The 15,763-nt window shown below is 36.7% G+C and overlaps 1 protein-coding gene across 3 annotated transcripts in view; it reads right to left on the bottom strand.

Moving 5' to 3' along the window:
* The window catches only part of RB1CC1 (RB1 inducible coiled-coil 1), a 72,136-nt gene that overhangs the window by 32,326 nt on the left and 24,047 nt on the right, over positions 1 to 15,763 (bottom strand). For all 3 annotated transcript variants that reach the window (XM_034074352.1, XM_005152550.3, XM_031052079.2), the window contains exons 6-9: positions 11,010 to 11,212; positions 9,526 to 9,961; positions 4,828 to 4,998; positions 134 to 318 (exon numbers count right to left, since the gene is read on the bottom strand). In XM_034074352.1, coding sequence (XP_033930243.1) covers positions 134 to 318; positions 4,828 to 4,998; positions 9,526 to 9,961; positions 11,010 to 11,212 — 995 coding nt within the window. The remainder of the gene's footprint in view (positions 1 to 133; positions 319 to 4,827; positions 4,999 to 9,525; positions 9,962 to 11,009; positions 11,213 to 15,763) is intronic.

Here is a 15,763-nt window from a genome sequence, read left to right as displayed (position 1 = left end):
AAGCTATCCAACTTTTTTCTCTTCCATTAAGCAACACTCTATGCATTACCAAAGATTTTTTTTTAAGACACGCATTCTTTCAACAATCTTGATGCAAGTGCAAGCAATATAAAGTGGAAAAGTCATAACTTACTTCAGTCTGACTTGTAGATTATTTGCAAGCTCCTGTTTGGCAGTGGTACATTTCTGTTTAATATCTAACAGTTTTCTGTGATTAGTTAACATAATCATCAGCTGATTTGCATGACTCAAACACAGATCAGGCAGCACAGAAGGATCTTTCAAGTTCTCAGCTCTCTTCTGATTAGCCAAAAATCCCTAGAGTGAGAGAGATACGTTTTTTTATACATGCTCTATGACATTCAAAAAGTATGGAAGTGATCCATCTCCGTCAGGATGGAAGCATTTCAATAAACTTACTGTAATCACTGAGAAGTATAACAGAATGTTACACAGACAAATGTCAAAGTTGCTTTCTTTTCATTCTATAATCCAGTCCAAATAAATGTTATATGATAGTTGCCTCCCACTTACCAACACAACCCTGTAAAAACTATACACAACTAACCAACCCCTGTGAAAGATCACAAAAGTTAACAAAGCAGAAAAGCAGCTACTAGGATGGTGGGGATTAACCACCGTTCTAATTTCTGTCAACAACCAGCCTGTTGACTGTTGGCATATGCGAGACATATTCTTTAGCCCACAAGAGTACTGAATATACTCTAAATTGATGCTACGTCTCTTGCATACAGAAATTCATACATGAAACTAATTCTTTTTAAAAGCCAAGATCACAGATAGATACCCTATTTGCACACAGGTGCTGGGCATTGCTAAGAATTACCTGTTGTGGCTTGTAACAGTGAGAGGCAAAACAGGGAAGATTGGCTACCTTACTTAATCTGCCATCTAAGACTTGTTTACAGGAAGTGACATATATAAAGACATGCAGAAGCGATGAAGACAGGGGGCTGTTGGTATAACTACTGTGTCAGGCTACTGACTGCTGGAAACAGGGTGGTCCTTTCAGCAAGAAATTCGTATCATGTCTCTGACATGCTATCTGCGCATCACAGCGGTCACTACACTTGTTCTACAAACTTGTTTATTAGCCTGTGTTTTCTTAGTAAAGAATTCAAAACCAGAAAATAGCTTTAAGTGCTTCTTTCAGAAGCTGAAATTGACAAGAACTATATATATACCATATATAAAACTGCTGTAAAATGAAATCACCATCATTGATTTGATACTGAATGTAAAACAATCTTGTTATACAATGTGGAAAGCACATTTGCAAAGCCTGCAATAAATATTTATATCCTAGTGAGAACAGCACAGAAATCAAAGTATGAAACATGTATATTAAGTACAGTGAAATAAAAGGAAGAATGCATACTGAACACTGAAGAGAATACTGAAGAGTCAATTGTTTACTGAACTCTGAGCAACTTATGTACTGAATGAGCAAGGATCCTTCAGGAAACAAAAGAAAGCTGCAAACTTTTTAACTGTATGTATTATCCAAGCCAAGTGAACAGAAACCAGAGAAGGTGGGAATTATGTTATTAAGAACAGAACAGCTACATCAAAAGAACTTGGGCTGTCTAGTCAAGGATGATAAAGACACTGAAAAAAAACATGCTGTGATAATTCATTAGGGAATTGCTAAGCACCAAAATGAAAGGCGTACAGACATGAGATCACATAGGTTTGAACTAGCCAAGAATATCTTCATATCTGAGATTAACAGATGTTTATAAACATTAGGACAACCAGATTCTATACAACTTTGTAACAAAAGTAAAGACATTAAGAAAATAATTGCTTTTAAATAGCAACTCAGTAAGCTTTCTAAAAGAATTACATGGCATAGAACCTGAAGTTACACAACTGAAGACTGTGAGCTAGAAAATCCTTTTCAGCTTTACTCCCAGTTCCAAGAGACTATTTGTAAATTTGGGAATCTTGCCATTTCTGTATCTGCGGACTGATTTTTAAAATAAAATTTAAACTAAAAAAGCACCAATAAATTGTGGAGAAATCCAGGATCTAAATTGTTCTCACAAGTTCTTGCCTTTCCAGCCATGATCAGATGACAGGATTCATGATATGAGCATCATAGTCAAACTAAGAAGGATTCTGAAAAACAGTTATGATAATGCCTTCATGGATTTTTCCCAATGACTATTTCCAAATCAAAGAAGCAGCAATAAAAACATTTAAAAACCTTTTATACTGAAGTTCAAAGAATTTAATAAGCAGATGAGACAACCCTGGATCACTATATATACTAAAATGTAAGGTTTTCTTTAATGTAACAACAAGCAGGAAGAAAATAAAAGTACAGAATATGACAATGACAAAGTCCCTTCCCCAAAACTTTAAGTGAAAGAGAACAACCCCAGAATCAAGAATGCCATTTGCCAACCAGGATTTTTTGAAGTATGTTTAATAGAGTTAATAATCATAGAATACCAGGTTGGAAGGAACATCAAGTATTAATTGGTCCAACCTTTCTTGGCAAAGCATGACCCAGACTACATGGCCCAGCACTCTCTTCTAGTGTCCAATACTGGGGAATTCACCTTGCCCTGTCCAACTGAAATCTCCCCAGGAGCAACTTACACCCACTATCCCTCATCTTTTCCATGTGACACCTTGTAAAAAGAGAGTCTCCATCTTCTTCATAATCACCTTTCAAGCACTGAAACATGATGATAAGTTCTCCCCTGAGCATTCTTTTTGCTAGGCTGAACAGACCCAGTTAGTGCTCTCTCAGCCTTGACCTTGGCCTGCTCTCTCAGCAGGCTTCCTGATCCTTTGATCATCCCTTTTTTGTACAGCAGTGACCAAAACTGAACACAGCATTCCTGGTGTGGCTTCACAAGAGCTGAGCAGAGTGGGACAGTGACATCTTTATCTCTGCTAGTGATACTCTTGTTGATGCAAACCGGCATCCTGTTCACCCTCTGCCACTGCTGCACACTGTTCACTCATATTGAGCTTCTTGCCCACCAGGACTTCCAGGTCCCCTTTCCACAAAGCTGCTCCCCAGCCAGGTAGATCCCAGCCCATGCTGCACTACTGGATTATGTTTACCCAGGTGCAAGACCATATATTTGTCCTTTTTGAACTTCACTAGGTTCTTGTTAACTCACTCTTTCAGCCCATCCAGGTCATTCTGCAGGGTGACTCCCCCTTCCAAAGTGTCCACTTCCCCACTCAGTTTGGTATCATTGGCAAGCTTGGTCAGGGTACATTTGATCCCACCTGCCAGATCATTTATGAAGATATTAAACAGCACTGGCCCAATACTGATCTCTAAGGGATCCTACCATTCAAGACCATAAAGTGCCAGTTTCTCTAGGAGGAGGCTGTGGGAAACTGTACTGAAAGCCTTGGAGACACCCAGGTAGACAATGCCCACTGCTTGCCCCACATCAATTAAGTAGACTGCTTTGCCTTAGAAGGTGATCAGGTTTGTCAAGCACCATTTGCCCCTGGTGAATCTGTGCTGGCTTTTCCCAACTGTGTGCTTCATTTGACTTGCGACAGCCCCCACAATGATTCATTCCATAACATTCCCAAGGACTGAAGACTGATGGACCTATAATTGCCTGGATCCTCCTTTGAGGAAAATGCAGGTGACCCTTCTTGTAGATGGGTGTGACATTTACCTTCTGTTCTCCCAGGACATCCCCCTATCTCCACAACTTCTCAAAGATTATGAAGAGTAGCCCTGCAACACTGTTTGCCAGCACTCTTAAGATGTAACTTCTATGAATATAATCGATGGAAATGCATTTGAATGTAACAGAATGTTTTGAAATGCTACACTATGAATATCGAAATTAGAAATAATAAATTAAATAAAGCACAAGAATATGTCAAAAAGGAGAAACTATTGGGCAGAAACCCACTGAAAGATTAGTCTCCAAATTTCTAGAGGCATACTTTTAATACATACCACCACCTACTGACCATAACTCTATACACTCACGTAACAAACTCGTTTCCACAGACAAAAAATCTTTTTGTTCGTTTAACAAAGCAGCTTTCTACATCAAATACTGGGGGGGGGGGGGGGGGGAGACCAACTCTTAAACTACAGGATGTAATTTTAATACTAAAGGCTGTTTAATGGTCAGTTAATTGCAAAGGCTGACTGAAAGCAAGAGAACTCTTAAGGCACGCCCAGGAACAAGCAAATTAACAATGAGGCCTTCTAGCAGCAAATTACTTGTTCCCTGGAATCAGGTTGGTTTAAATTTTAATAATGAAACTGAGGTTGGAGTAGAAAGTCAACTCAAATTCTGGATAGAACATCAGCTTTTCCCGGCCTGGGGAAAAGAAGCTTGCCTACAGATTCCAATACAAATGCTGCCAGTGGAATTACACTGAGATATTCCTTATCCTTGTTCTATAAAATACCTTCACTTTATTCTTTATGAACACAGTTTTCTGCTGGAACATTTGATGTAATGTAAAATTGTACAATTTTTTTTTCTTACTCGTCCAGAGGAAACTCGATTTCTAAAGAAACCCCAAACACAAGAACACCCACAGAAAAAACTCCAAACAACAACAAAAGCAAACAACCAAAAATTAACAAAAAAATTCCCACCCCAGATGTTTCCTACTCCAGAAACAACACCATATACTGATGTATCTCAGAAGCCAGCAAATTTATACTGGTGCTTTTATGAAAATGCTTATTGGCTGAACTGGAATGAAACAGATTTCATATAACCAAGAGACTGCAATCAGCATACACATATCCAAAATCTGTTATTTTCCAGTGTTGCACACACAAATGTGTATTACCTGAGCAAGTTCTTTTTGTTCATTCACCAGTCTGCTGCAGCTTGCTATCATCTGGTCTAACGCATAGAGCCTATCCTCGAGGCCTTTAATAGCCTTCATGTTCTGATTATCTAGTTTGGCGATAGTTTGGCGACATTCTGCCAGAAAGGGTTGGATGATCCTTGGATCAAGCTGGAAAAAAGGAGAAATAGAAAAATGTTTATTAGCAGTTGACATGCTGAAAGGTGATGCGAGCTATTTAAACGCATTTTTATCACCTTAATATTTATTTTTAATAACACGTACCTACATCTGTTATCTGTTTCAAAATTCTAAGTTAATGTGTCTGAGCATTTTACATCACAGCATGAACTTCTTTGAAGTATTCCAAGCAAATCATCACAGAAATCAGGATGGTTACAAAGGGAAGGGACATTAGTTGTGGTTACAAGGCAGGGTGCTGGGAGAAGAGGCAGTTTAAGGGTAACAAGCACAGTTTATCCTAGAAAAGATTCCATAGACCTAAAATCAAAATAAGTAATGAATGCAACTCAGTGGGAAGTGCAGCAGGAAGGGTGATGAGAAAAAGCTGTAAGACTCATTACCCTTTTCCTACTGAATTAATGCTTTTATTAAGTGCTTAAACAAACAGATCAGTTCTAAGTAACTTTTTGCTTATGTTTTTCCTCATAAAACCACATTTAAAAAAATTATTTAATCATATTCCTTCCCAGGTCTTTATGCAGAAACTACACAATAGTTTGGGTTGGAAGGGACCTTACAGATCATCTGGTTCCACACCCGTTGCCATGGGCAAGGGCACCTTCCAGAGACCAGGGTGCTCTAACTCATCCAGTCTGGCTTTGAACAGTTTCAGGGACGGGGCAGCCACAACTTTGCTGGGGAACCTGTTCCAGTGTCTCACCTCTTAATGTCTGAAATGTTAAGAGACTACCAATGTCCACAGATATTAAGGGTGGCACTTCAAGTTTCACTAGGAGAACAGTGAAATAAATTAGAGTCTTTATTTCCTTAGTTCTAGAATTCACATAGGTAATTACAACAGTTTATGTAGAAGACAGTCTAAGCCTAGAATATACTATTTAGAAACACATTAAGAGTCATAAGGTATTAGCAGAATGTGAACAGATTTATCTAAAATGGTTATGTATGTCATCTATTACATTAGGATCTACTGAAAAGGACAATATCCTGTGAGGTCACACTAGCAATCATTAAGACTGGCTTCTTCTGTCAGCTACTTACAGAGCACACATTAATTTACAAAAAAAAAACCCAAAAATATGACTCAGTATTAACATAAATAAAAAGCAGTATTTTCATTTTATCTATTATTTAACTGTATAAAAGCTTTCACATACAGCACTTTTGCTTTCTGGGAAGGCCCCTCTGGGGTATAGAGAGAGGAAAAATATTACAAAGTAAGGAGAAACACAAAGAATAGCACTTCCATTCTCTTCAAACAAAGCTCCAAAACAAACAAACAGAAGACAACAAGAAAACTAGTAATCGGCCCCAAATAAGTAATCAGTGCTATTATTAATGTCTCAAAATAGCAAAGGTTATTTTTTAGTATGTTATGAATGTCCTTATGAACCCTGGTGTTTTTCTCAAGTAAGTAGTTCATCTTCAAGAACCAGTAATAGCCTCTGGGATTAAACCAGACTGATTTTATAGGATGATCTTCATTGCCATCCTATTTAGGATTGCTTTCCTGGGGCAGTCTGAATTTCTCCGCTGCAGCATTCAGAACAGTTTAAGAGACAAAATACTCAAGAATGATATTGTGGGTTTATTTTTACCTTCATAAACTAATTGTGTTCTTTCTTTCTACTAAGAATACCTATTCCTCTCATTCCACCCTTTATTTTGTTCATCCGTTCTTTTTACACCATCCTTGACCTAATCGAATCTGTAGCACTCAGCTCTACTTTCACTGGTAAGATAATATTGTTCTCATCTTTAATATTCTCCTCTTTTTTGAGCCTTTTATTTGAGTGGCTATGACAGCACTTAACTGAAACATCTGTTTAGCTCCTACTTAACCCAATGTTTTTACTGCAGCCTAGGTTTCTGTAATTAGAAGTGTCATTTCGTAGAAACACCTACAGGCTAGAAAAACCACCTAACAGCACCCTGTGCAACACAGGCAGTCCTGGAAGTATCAAAGGTATAAAACTCATACACTCTGATGCTTTGAACTTCATTAAAATCTTACCTGAATTCAGAGTTTCAAATAAGAATTGCAATCACAAGCCATTTGTATAGTTCATATTTCCAAGAAGGAAAGGGCATAGGGAGAATGCAGGAAAAACAATAGAAAATAAATTAGTGCCATTTTATTCTGACTTGCTTTGTTAAGGTGTGATCTCAAGTAAATATTAAAAGAACAACTGTGTTGCAGATATTTATTAGTTTCTTTTCCTTTTCAGCTACAGGCCAATTCTGTTTTCAAGTTAATTCTAAATAAGTGGTATTCAATCCTTTGTCTGTGCAGCTATCAAAACAGAGCAAATTAACATTTCCTAAGGAAAACTGCAAACTACCACATTACTTCAAAGCTTTTTGTGAACCAAAACAGATTAAGATTGGTCAAGCACAGTTATTCTGGTGGTGGGCAGAACAGTCTGACCAAAGCATTTTCTGCTTATACCAAGAAAACAGAAAGAAACTTTATTTTGGCAGAAGCAATCATTTTTTCCCTACAAAACTCAGCTTAAATTACAAAACAATCACAACAGTTGTAACAAAGGACTTCTGACAAGTCTTCTAAGACAAGAACAGGAAAGCACACAGTTACAAGACAGCCTCTCTACAACATGTGATACGTGCCAGAAAAGACTACAAGCTGATCAAAAAAAGGTAAAGCAAGTATTTAACTAAGGAAGGTTTTATTTTTTCATCTCCTTTTTGTATCTTGCCCTGGTTTTGGTTGGGATAGAGTTAATTTTCTTCCTAGTATCTGGTGCAGTGCTGCAGCTTTATTTAGTCTGAGAAAAATGCTGATAACACACCAGTGTTGTAGTTGTTGCTAAGTAATGCTTACCCTGATCAAGGACTTTTCAGTCTCTCATGCTCTGCCAGTGAGGAGGGGCACAAGAAGCTGGGAGGGAACACAGACAGGATACCTAACCCAAAACTGGCCAAAAGGGCATTCCATATCACAGAATGTCATGGCCAGTACAGAAACTGGGGTGAAGTTGGTTGCAAGCCAACAACTGATGCTTGGGGACAGGTTGGACACTGCCAGCAGGACGTGAGCAACCGTATTGTGCATCCCTTGTTCTTTTAGGGTTTTGTTTTTCTCTTTTTTTGTTGTTTCCCTTTTGATTACAATTATTATAGTATTTTATTGCAAATATTAAGCTGTTCTTATCTCAACCCACTGGTTTTACCTTCTTTTTGATTCTTCTCCCCATCCCACCAGGTTGGAGAGTGAAAGAATGAGCAAGTTGCTGCATGGTACTTAGTTGCCAGATTGGTGTAAACCACCTTTAAGTATCACTGTAATTTATTTGGAAGTGATTGTTCAATGTTTGTCTCAAAATACTGATTTTTAAGAGACACTACATTTGTGCCCTGTTAATATTGCTTAGAAAGTAAAATTTTTCTCACACAACTGAACTATTCGGCTTTGTTATTCTTGTTTTGATCTAGCAAAAGGCACCTTGTGGTGTAACTGAACAAACAGAAAAGAGGATTGTCTCAGGACTTCAGCAATTCAGAGGATTTTCCCACAAAAAAATTGAGTACCATTTTCACTACAGAAAAACACTTGTCAAATCTAATCAGCCTTTGCTGTACTACTAAAATTCAGACAGATCTAGATCTTAAACAGCCCTTGATATTAAACCCAATTCTCCAAATTTTAAGGTAAAATTGGAAAAAATCAGTGTACAAAACTGACCAGATCACAATGCTCCCTAAAACAGATGGGCATTAGACATAACTGAGACAGTGTTACAGTCCTACCTTGCAGAGGAAATAAAAGTGTCAGAGACAACAGAAATTGTTTCTTTGTTCAGGTTATATTGAGTTGTAATAGTATAAAATGATACATATGCACATAAGGTTTGACAATGCAAGAAACAGTGAAAGCAAAGGAAGAAAGTCTCTAGGCAAAAAGATTTTAAAAGGTCATAATGCTCACTGGTTTAAATATTAAAAAAGTATAGAAAGTGAGTAATATTTTATTCATCCAGCAGCAGAAATACATGCTGACATGATGGACTCCTTTGAGTACATTGATATCAGCTGATAAAGTATGCAGGTATGAAAATTTAACCACACTAATTTGTCATAGATTTTAATGAAGGCTTCAGTATTCTTAATACAGAAAGCATTCACTTTGGCACAGAAAAACCTTTACTTTCACTGAAAGCATAATTTCTATGAAAAAGACAAAGAACAGATGTCAAGTCACTTTGCTTAGATGCTGCAAAAAGCTATTGACTTTCCAACAGGAATTACTATTTGAGAAACAAACAAGATAACATGCACTCATTGTGAAATTAATACATTTTCCTAAAGGTGAAATTCTTAACAGCCAAGAACTCTGAAAATACTTTGCACACTCACACCCATCGCTAGCCTCTGGTCTCCATTCAGAAAGGTAGCTGAGAAACAACGAGTTACAAAATACTGGAACAGCGACATTCAATGTAACATAACTTGATTTTTAAAAAATTGTTAACTTACCCTGCTCATAGAATCAAAACATTTTCTGACCAGCGATTCAACATCATTAGGTCTATCTTGAACATTTATCCAGTCTAATAAAGACACATTGAAAGAAGGCTGATCATCATCTTTCAATTCTACTGATGTTTCATTGTCCTGGACAGTAGCATTTTGACCAGATTCCTTATCATCTTTTACATTTTCAGGATCTGTGCCTTCCAAAGCTGAATGTTCAACTGACTTGCAAAATGAGGCTAACATTGATTTATTGTTCACTTTAGATATATCAGAATCAAGCACCAATTCAGGAGATTTGCCATCCTCAGTTTCTTCACTTTCTGTCCCTCCATGCTCAGCTGAAGAATCCAGTCTTCCTAAACACTCTCTGTAACTATGTCTTGTTAGGCACTCCAGCAATGGTATCTTGGCCATTATAGAAACAGCAGAACCCAAGCTTTTTTTTTTTTTTTTCCAGAAGAGTAAAAAGAACAAAACAAAACAAACAAACAAACAAAAAAAGACATCAGTACCTAGCAGCCAGTGTGACAAAAACTTACCCCCCCCCCATATATATGTGTTGAGTATCAACAGTATGGGAAGACAGCTAAAGAAGCTACAATTTTTGTTCTTTGTCACTGATGAATATGAACTATTCCAAACTTTCAAGTTAACTTATATTTATAATGTAAACAGTTTGATCAGCTGAGACATTGCCCCTTTTCGTTTTTTAACCACACAACAGGGACTTTAGGTTTCCAGCCTGCATAAATACCAATGCTTACTGGCAATGCCTGAGTGCCCTCCAGCCAACTACTTTTGCAGTTTGAATACTTCCTATATACTGGTAAAAGCTACAAAGTTCAATTTCTTATTTTTTTAAAAAAAGATATTTCTGTTTTATTTAAGTATCCAACATCCACTTACATTCTATTAGGCAAAGCAATCCTATAAATACCATAACACCAAACTATAATGTCCAATAAAAGGTCAAAGATCTTCCTTGAAATAGCATCCAGTCTGCAGGACACACGTATATGTACATACATATACACACACACACACATACACTCCAAAAGTTATACACCCAAAGTTTGGGTTATGACTCCATACTTTCACCACAGATCATCATTCTTAATATCTGTTCAAGTGTATTAAAAAACAATTAACTGAAAAGTGCAAATATGCATTTTAACAAGTTGATTAATGTTTAAATTTAATCATCTAGCTGTTTCTGCTGCACATTTGGAAGCACTCCAGCTCTTAAACAGCTGTTCGTTAATGAGCATATCTTCCACATAATTTAACGCAGGTTTCTGTGTGCTGACAAGTACAAGGAAAAAATGTCAGTTAAAAAAGTGACTAGCATAGAACAGAATCAATGTTCACCATGACACATAATCAAATAAATACATGCTTGATTAATCAGACCAGACATACAATACTCAGTAAGTTTAAAATACAGTAACTTTGGATATCGAGACTGAATTTAATGGCAAACCTACTGTGTAAGTTTCAACTTGATATCATCTATGGACTGCAAATAGCTTGAATATACATTTTCAAACTTGAAAAGTAGTTTTTGGTAAGAGTATGTACAATCTTCCAAGTTGGCCATTATGGCAGCCCAGCCTTGATGCTGAAGATGTTCATCATGCACAAGACCTTCACAAAAGGAGCAGAGTTTCTTGGCAACCTCATACATTTCCTGGGGAAAAACAAAATAAAAAAATATTAAAAAAGAATCCATCAAATTGCAAATCACCTCAGGTTATTACTGTGGTAACTATATGAAGTGTTACAGTGAGACATTTAGAAAATACTAACATGGAAAGTGTTAAATTTAGATAGCTAACAAAGCTGTACACATTAAACCTTCATAAAAAATAACAAAATTTTATTTCAAATTAAAAAACTAGATGAAAAAATTGTGGATTGTTTACTGAGAATTATCTTCAAAACAGGCAGGTGAAAGCTGCAGTTACAAAAAAAATCTTATAAAATTAAATGTTGCTAATATAAAATATTCAGTGCACACATACATGAATAATAATGCTTGTATTAATCTGAGAGAAGGAGTTGGCAAACAAGGTCCATGAAAAACGAAAACTATTGATGAAACAGGCAGAAGCTCATAACAAGACAATCTGTTGCAGGATCAGTCAGCAGAAGTGCAGGTGCATCAGTTGCAAGAGATGCATGAGGAAAACAGCAGGGCAGATAATTAATTGAAGTCTTCGACTGATTACTAAACCAGATGCAACACGATGAGAAGCAGTGCAGTGTCCACAAAAATCTAAATACACCCTGAAAACTTTGTATATGCAAACTAATGTGGGAGCTTTTCTGTTGAACTGGATGACATAAAGCCATTTTACTAAAAGGGTAATAAATTACATCCAACCAGGCAGAGTTAAAACAGAGACCTACCTATAGTGCACTTTCAGTAAGATGTGGTAAGTAAGTAAGTAAGTAAGCTTGCTATCACCAATGCCTATTATATTCAATTCCAAGGTTTTAACTAGTAGGAAGAGTAACTAAGTTTATCAACTTTAAGAAAACAGGCTGTCCCCCTCAAATGGCCTACTACCCAAACACTGAAATGAGAAAGTAAAACAAAATTCACACAAATTCTTCAGCTTGAAGAACTTTGTCAATAACATACTACATGGGATATATTCTCCTGAGCACACCTGTGTGTTGGGTTTTTGTATCCACCTATCCTCCAAGATAGAAAATCTTTTTTGCTGGTGGAACATACTGCTTAACTAGGACTGTATGTACAATAACTTTCCTCTGCTGTAGTACATATAAGAAAACTATGCAAGGAGAAACAGGTTATACAAATACAGTGAAAAAGCAGTGTTAAAAACCTAACACATCAGTATACTTCAGAATGCATTTGCTGCTGACCATGTGGTCAGCAGCACATATGCATATCCAAAAAAATTTAAGAGCCCAAGAACACTTCCTGAAATAAACCAGAAAACAGCAGAGCACTCTATCCAAATGTTTCAGAATTATTACTGATAAAATCTGAAAGCTTTGTAGACCCTCTCTTTGGTTAAAAGTCCAGGCTTTGTCTCAAGTGGCATGACAAAATTCCGTTGTCCTTCAAACCACTGGTATCTAACCTACCAGCATACGAACAATGAATGCAGAAACTTACTCATACATGCAAGTCCAAGGAGATTGCAATCTACTACAAATTTCTATCATTTCGTAGCAAAGATGGCATTTGTTGTCTTGTTTTCTGAACTTTGGTAACATCTGCTGCATGAGATCTCAGTTCCCAAGTCCAAATCAACCAATAAAACAACTAGGACAGCATCCAGATAGTGCTGAAATCTGCAAATGATTTTTTTCAGACTACCTCCAATTACTGCTTCCTAAATTATATTAAGAACCAAACAAAGAAGCTGGCTTACCTAAGATGTACAAAAAAATACACAAAAAGTATGAAGCTGAAAAGGTAACTGAAAGTCCCCACTGTGTTCTAATGTATGTCCTGGGAATGTACACAAGCATTTTACTGTCAGTTCACAAACCCTATTCTCTTCCCAAGTCACCCTTCCTCCAAACTACTAGCAGTAACTCTGGAAGTGAGAGTATATGCAGAAACACACATTAGCTTGAAGACTAAAACTATATAATCCTTCTACAAAATAAAAAATGATCATATAGTCTTTATGCATTTTCTTCAAGAGAGTATCACAGTTTACTGGAGAAAGTAAAGGCTGGACTTCTCCCACCTTCAAACAAAAAAAAAGCATTTCTTTAGAAAACCTGCAAAGAGGCTTTTTCTTAGTTCTATTTTTCTTTAGACAAACTCACTTAGCATTGCACAGCTCTAATGCCTCATAAGGAAGTGTGCTAAGCTTGATATGACCAGATCTTCCACCCTAAGACGCATTCCTAACCAGTGGCCAATATTTGTTTTTTTAGACAGATTTACTTTTCACGTTCACAGTAGAAGTCAAAAGTCAAAATTAGTGTTATCCTATTAAGCTTTATTATACGTCATTCTTGATGCTGACTTGAAAACTCAAGTGTTGTCAATTTAAGATTTTAGTTTTAACTTTGGATGTTTTCTCAACAAAACACTTTCAAACACAAAACAGAATTCATAAGTTAACAAATTTGGGGGGGGGAGAGATGGATCACAACTGAGATTGCTTCTTACTCTACTGATGATCAGCACTGACAAGTCCGCATCTAGGAGGATAACCTGTGGCGATTTACACAATTTAACCAACCCAGAAGCTTGTGAAAAAAAAACCTCCTAGGAAAGTAAAAGTAAACAGTATTTCCCAGAGCAACAAATTGGTATATATTTTTTTGAAACTATGTGACAGAAGGGCATTCTAATAAGTGTCAGGATTTGCCATTTGACAAAATATTTGTTGTATTTGTTATTTGTCAGAGATATGCCCAAAGGAATTGTTACATAAAAGTAAATATACCACAATGTCATCTAAGGATTCAACCAGGTATTCACTGTCAGATAAGCCACAGCTCCTTTTTGTTTTAATGTCCCCTGTGTATACAACAAATCCCCTTGTGAAAACATCATAAATATGATACTGAGAGAAAAAAAAGACTTTCTGACTGTTTAGAGGTCAAACCAAACTAACACTTAGCTCAAAATTAATTACCCTGAAAACATAAATAAGGTTCTTTTAAATAACATGTTTTCAAAGTTACCTGTAAGCTAATAGATTACAAGTGAAACTGTACAACTAAACAGAGACATGGCTGTTTCAGGCCACATATGCAGGATATTACAACAGCATTACTTATTATCACCCTCCCGAAGTTATTTTTGTATCTGTATCCCATGTGCCAAAGAATTCTCCGGTGGGGGGGAGGGGAGAAGAAGGGCAAGTGGTAGAATTTTGTTTACATGGATGAACCTGAATGCAACTAGAGTACGCAAGAACTCAGTACTGCTTTTAATACTGGTTTCTTAGGCAGTATCATGATATAAGCTCATTACTTTCAAATAGTAAAGAATATTACTCTGAATTCTAGGAGACCAAGTAATGTTTCTAATAAAGTTCAAACCACATGGAGTAACTATCTGTCCACCTATCAGAACTGTTTCAGTCTTAGACTATACCAAGCAGGTAACAATTCAGGAAACAAAAACAGTGTTAGACCATTACTCTATTTTCTAATGCTGCATGGAGGGTTCAAGAAGAAAACAGTTTCAAACTTACACATCTGCTTTCAAAATGTGAGGGTGTGCAGCAAGAAAATAATGTGGTAAAGCATTCTGCTTCCCTTGGAAGTAACCACATAGCTTAAAAGAAATTAAGAAATTAAAAGCTACATAGACAACATATTTCGTACCATTCTATCACTACTGCAATACACCTTCAAGTGATTTGGTTTACTCTTCCTAACATGTCCATAAACAACATTTCTGGAGAAACCTCCTACAGCTACTTTAGAAGGATCAACACCCATCTATTTCACATAGCTGGTTATGTCTGCATGCAGAAAAGAATTAAGTAGCTCTCTGCTAAATTAATAAAGTTTAAAAATCTGATTATGACAAGCATATAAATAAAAGCATTCAACCCAACATATGTTTTAACACTTCTGAGTAAAGTTGCCAGCTCCAGCAGAGAAAATGAAACCTGCCTAACAACAGGCTTGCTTTTGTCATTGATTTTTCACAGATCTACATGCAGGGTAATTGGCATACACCCAATGGATCACAAAGCATAAAAACTGCCTTCAGTTGCCTTGTAGAGCTACATCCATCTTACTCAGTTATACCAGCATACCTAGAACACTGACAGCTTCACCATACCACTGGAATGGGGACCTCAAGATGCACCACTGCAAGTACAAGACTAGACAAACCCAGGCTAATTTAAACTTGCTGTTACACTGAAGAGTAAATGGAAGCATCTCTACTTCCTAATTTGTCAAGAAATTCACAGGCCCACCAGAAAGGTTTCTATCTTTGGCTGGCTGCTTTCAACAGAATGTTTACTTTAATTACTTCCTTCAATCATCGTAACTTAAAATTTAGGTTATTCTTCTGGTTATAAGTACTTCTCTTTAAAATGTATCAATACAAATCAGCAGAAGTATAAAGTACATTTTATCTCAAACAAATTAACTGGTAGCATTTCCCATCAATTTCAGGACTTTGTCTTTGCAACCTATTGTCATAACTCTGCTCAACTGAATGAAAAAAAATCCAAGGAAGATCTGTTTGTCTTAAGTGGTCTTTGGACTTACCTCT

Source organism: Melopsittacus undulatus, chromosome 1, assembly GCF_012275295.1.
Source record: "Melopsittacus undulatus isolate bMelUnd1 chromosome 1, bMelUnd1.mat.Z, whole genome shotgun sequence".
Taxonomy (NCBI): Eukaryota; Metazoa; Chordata; class Aves; order Psittaciformes; family Psittaculidae; genus Melopsittacus; species Melopsittacus undulatus.
The sequence above is the reverse complement of the archived record's forward strand: the minus strand, read 5'-3'. Positions and strand labels throughout refer to the sequence as shown.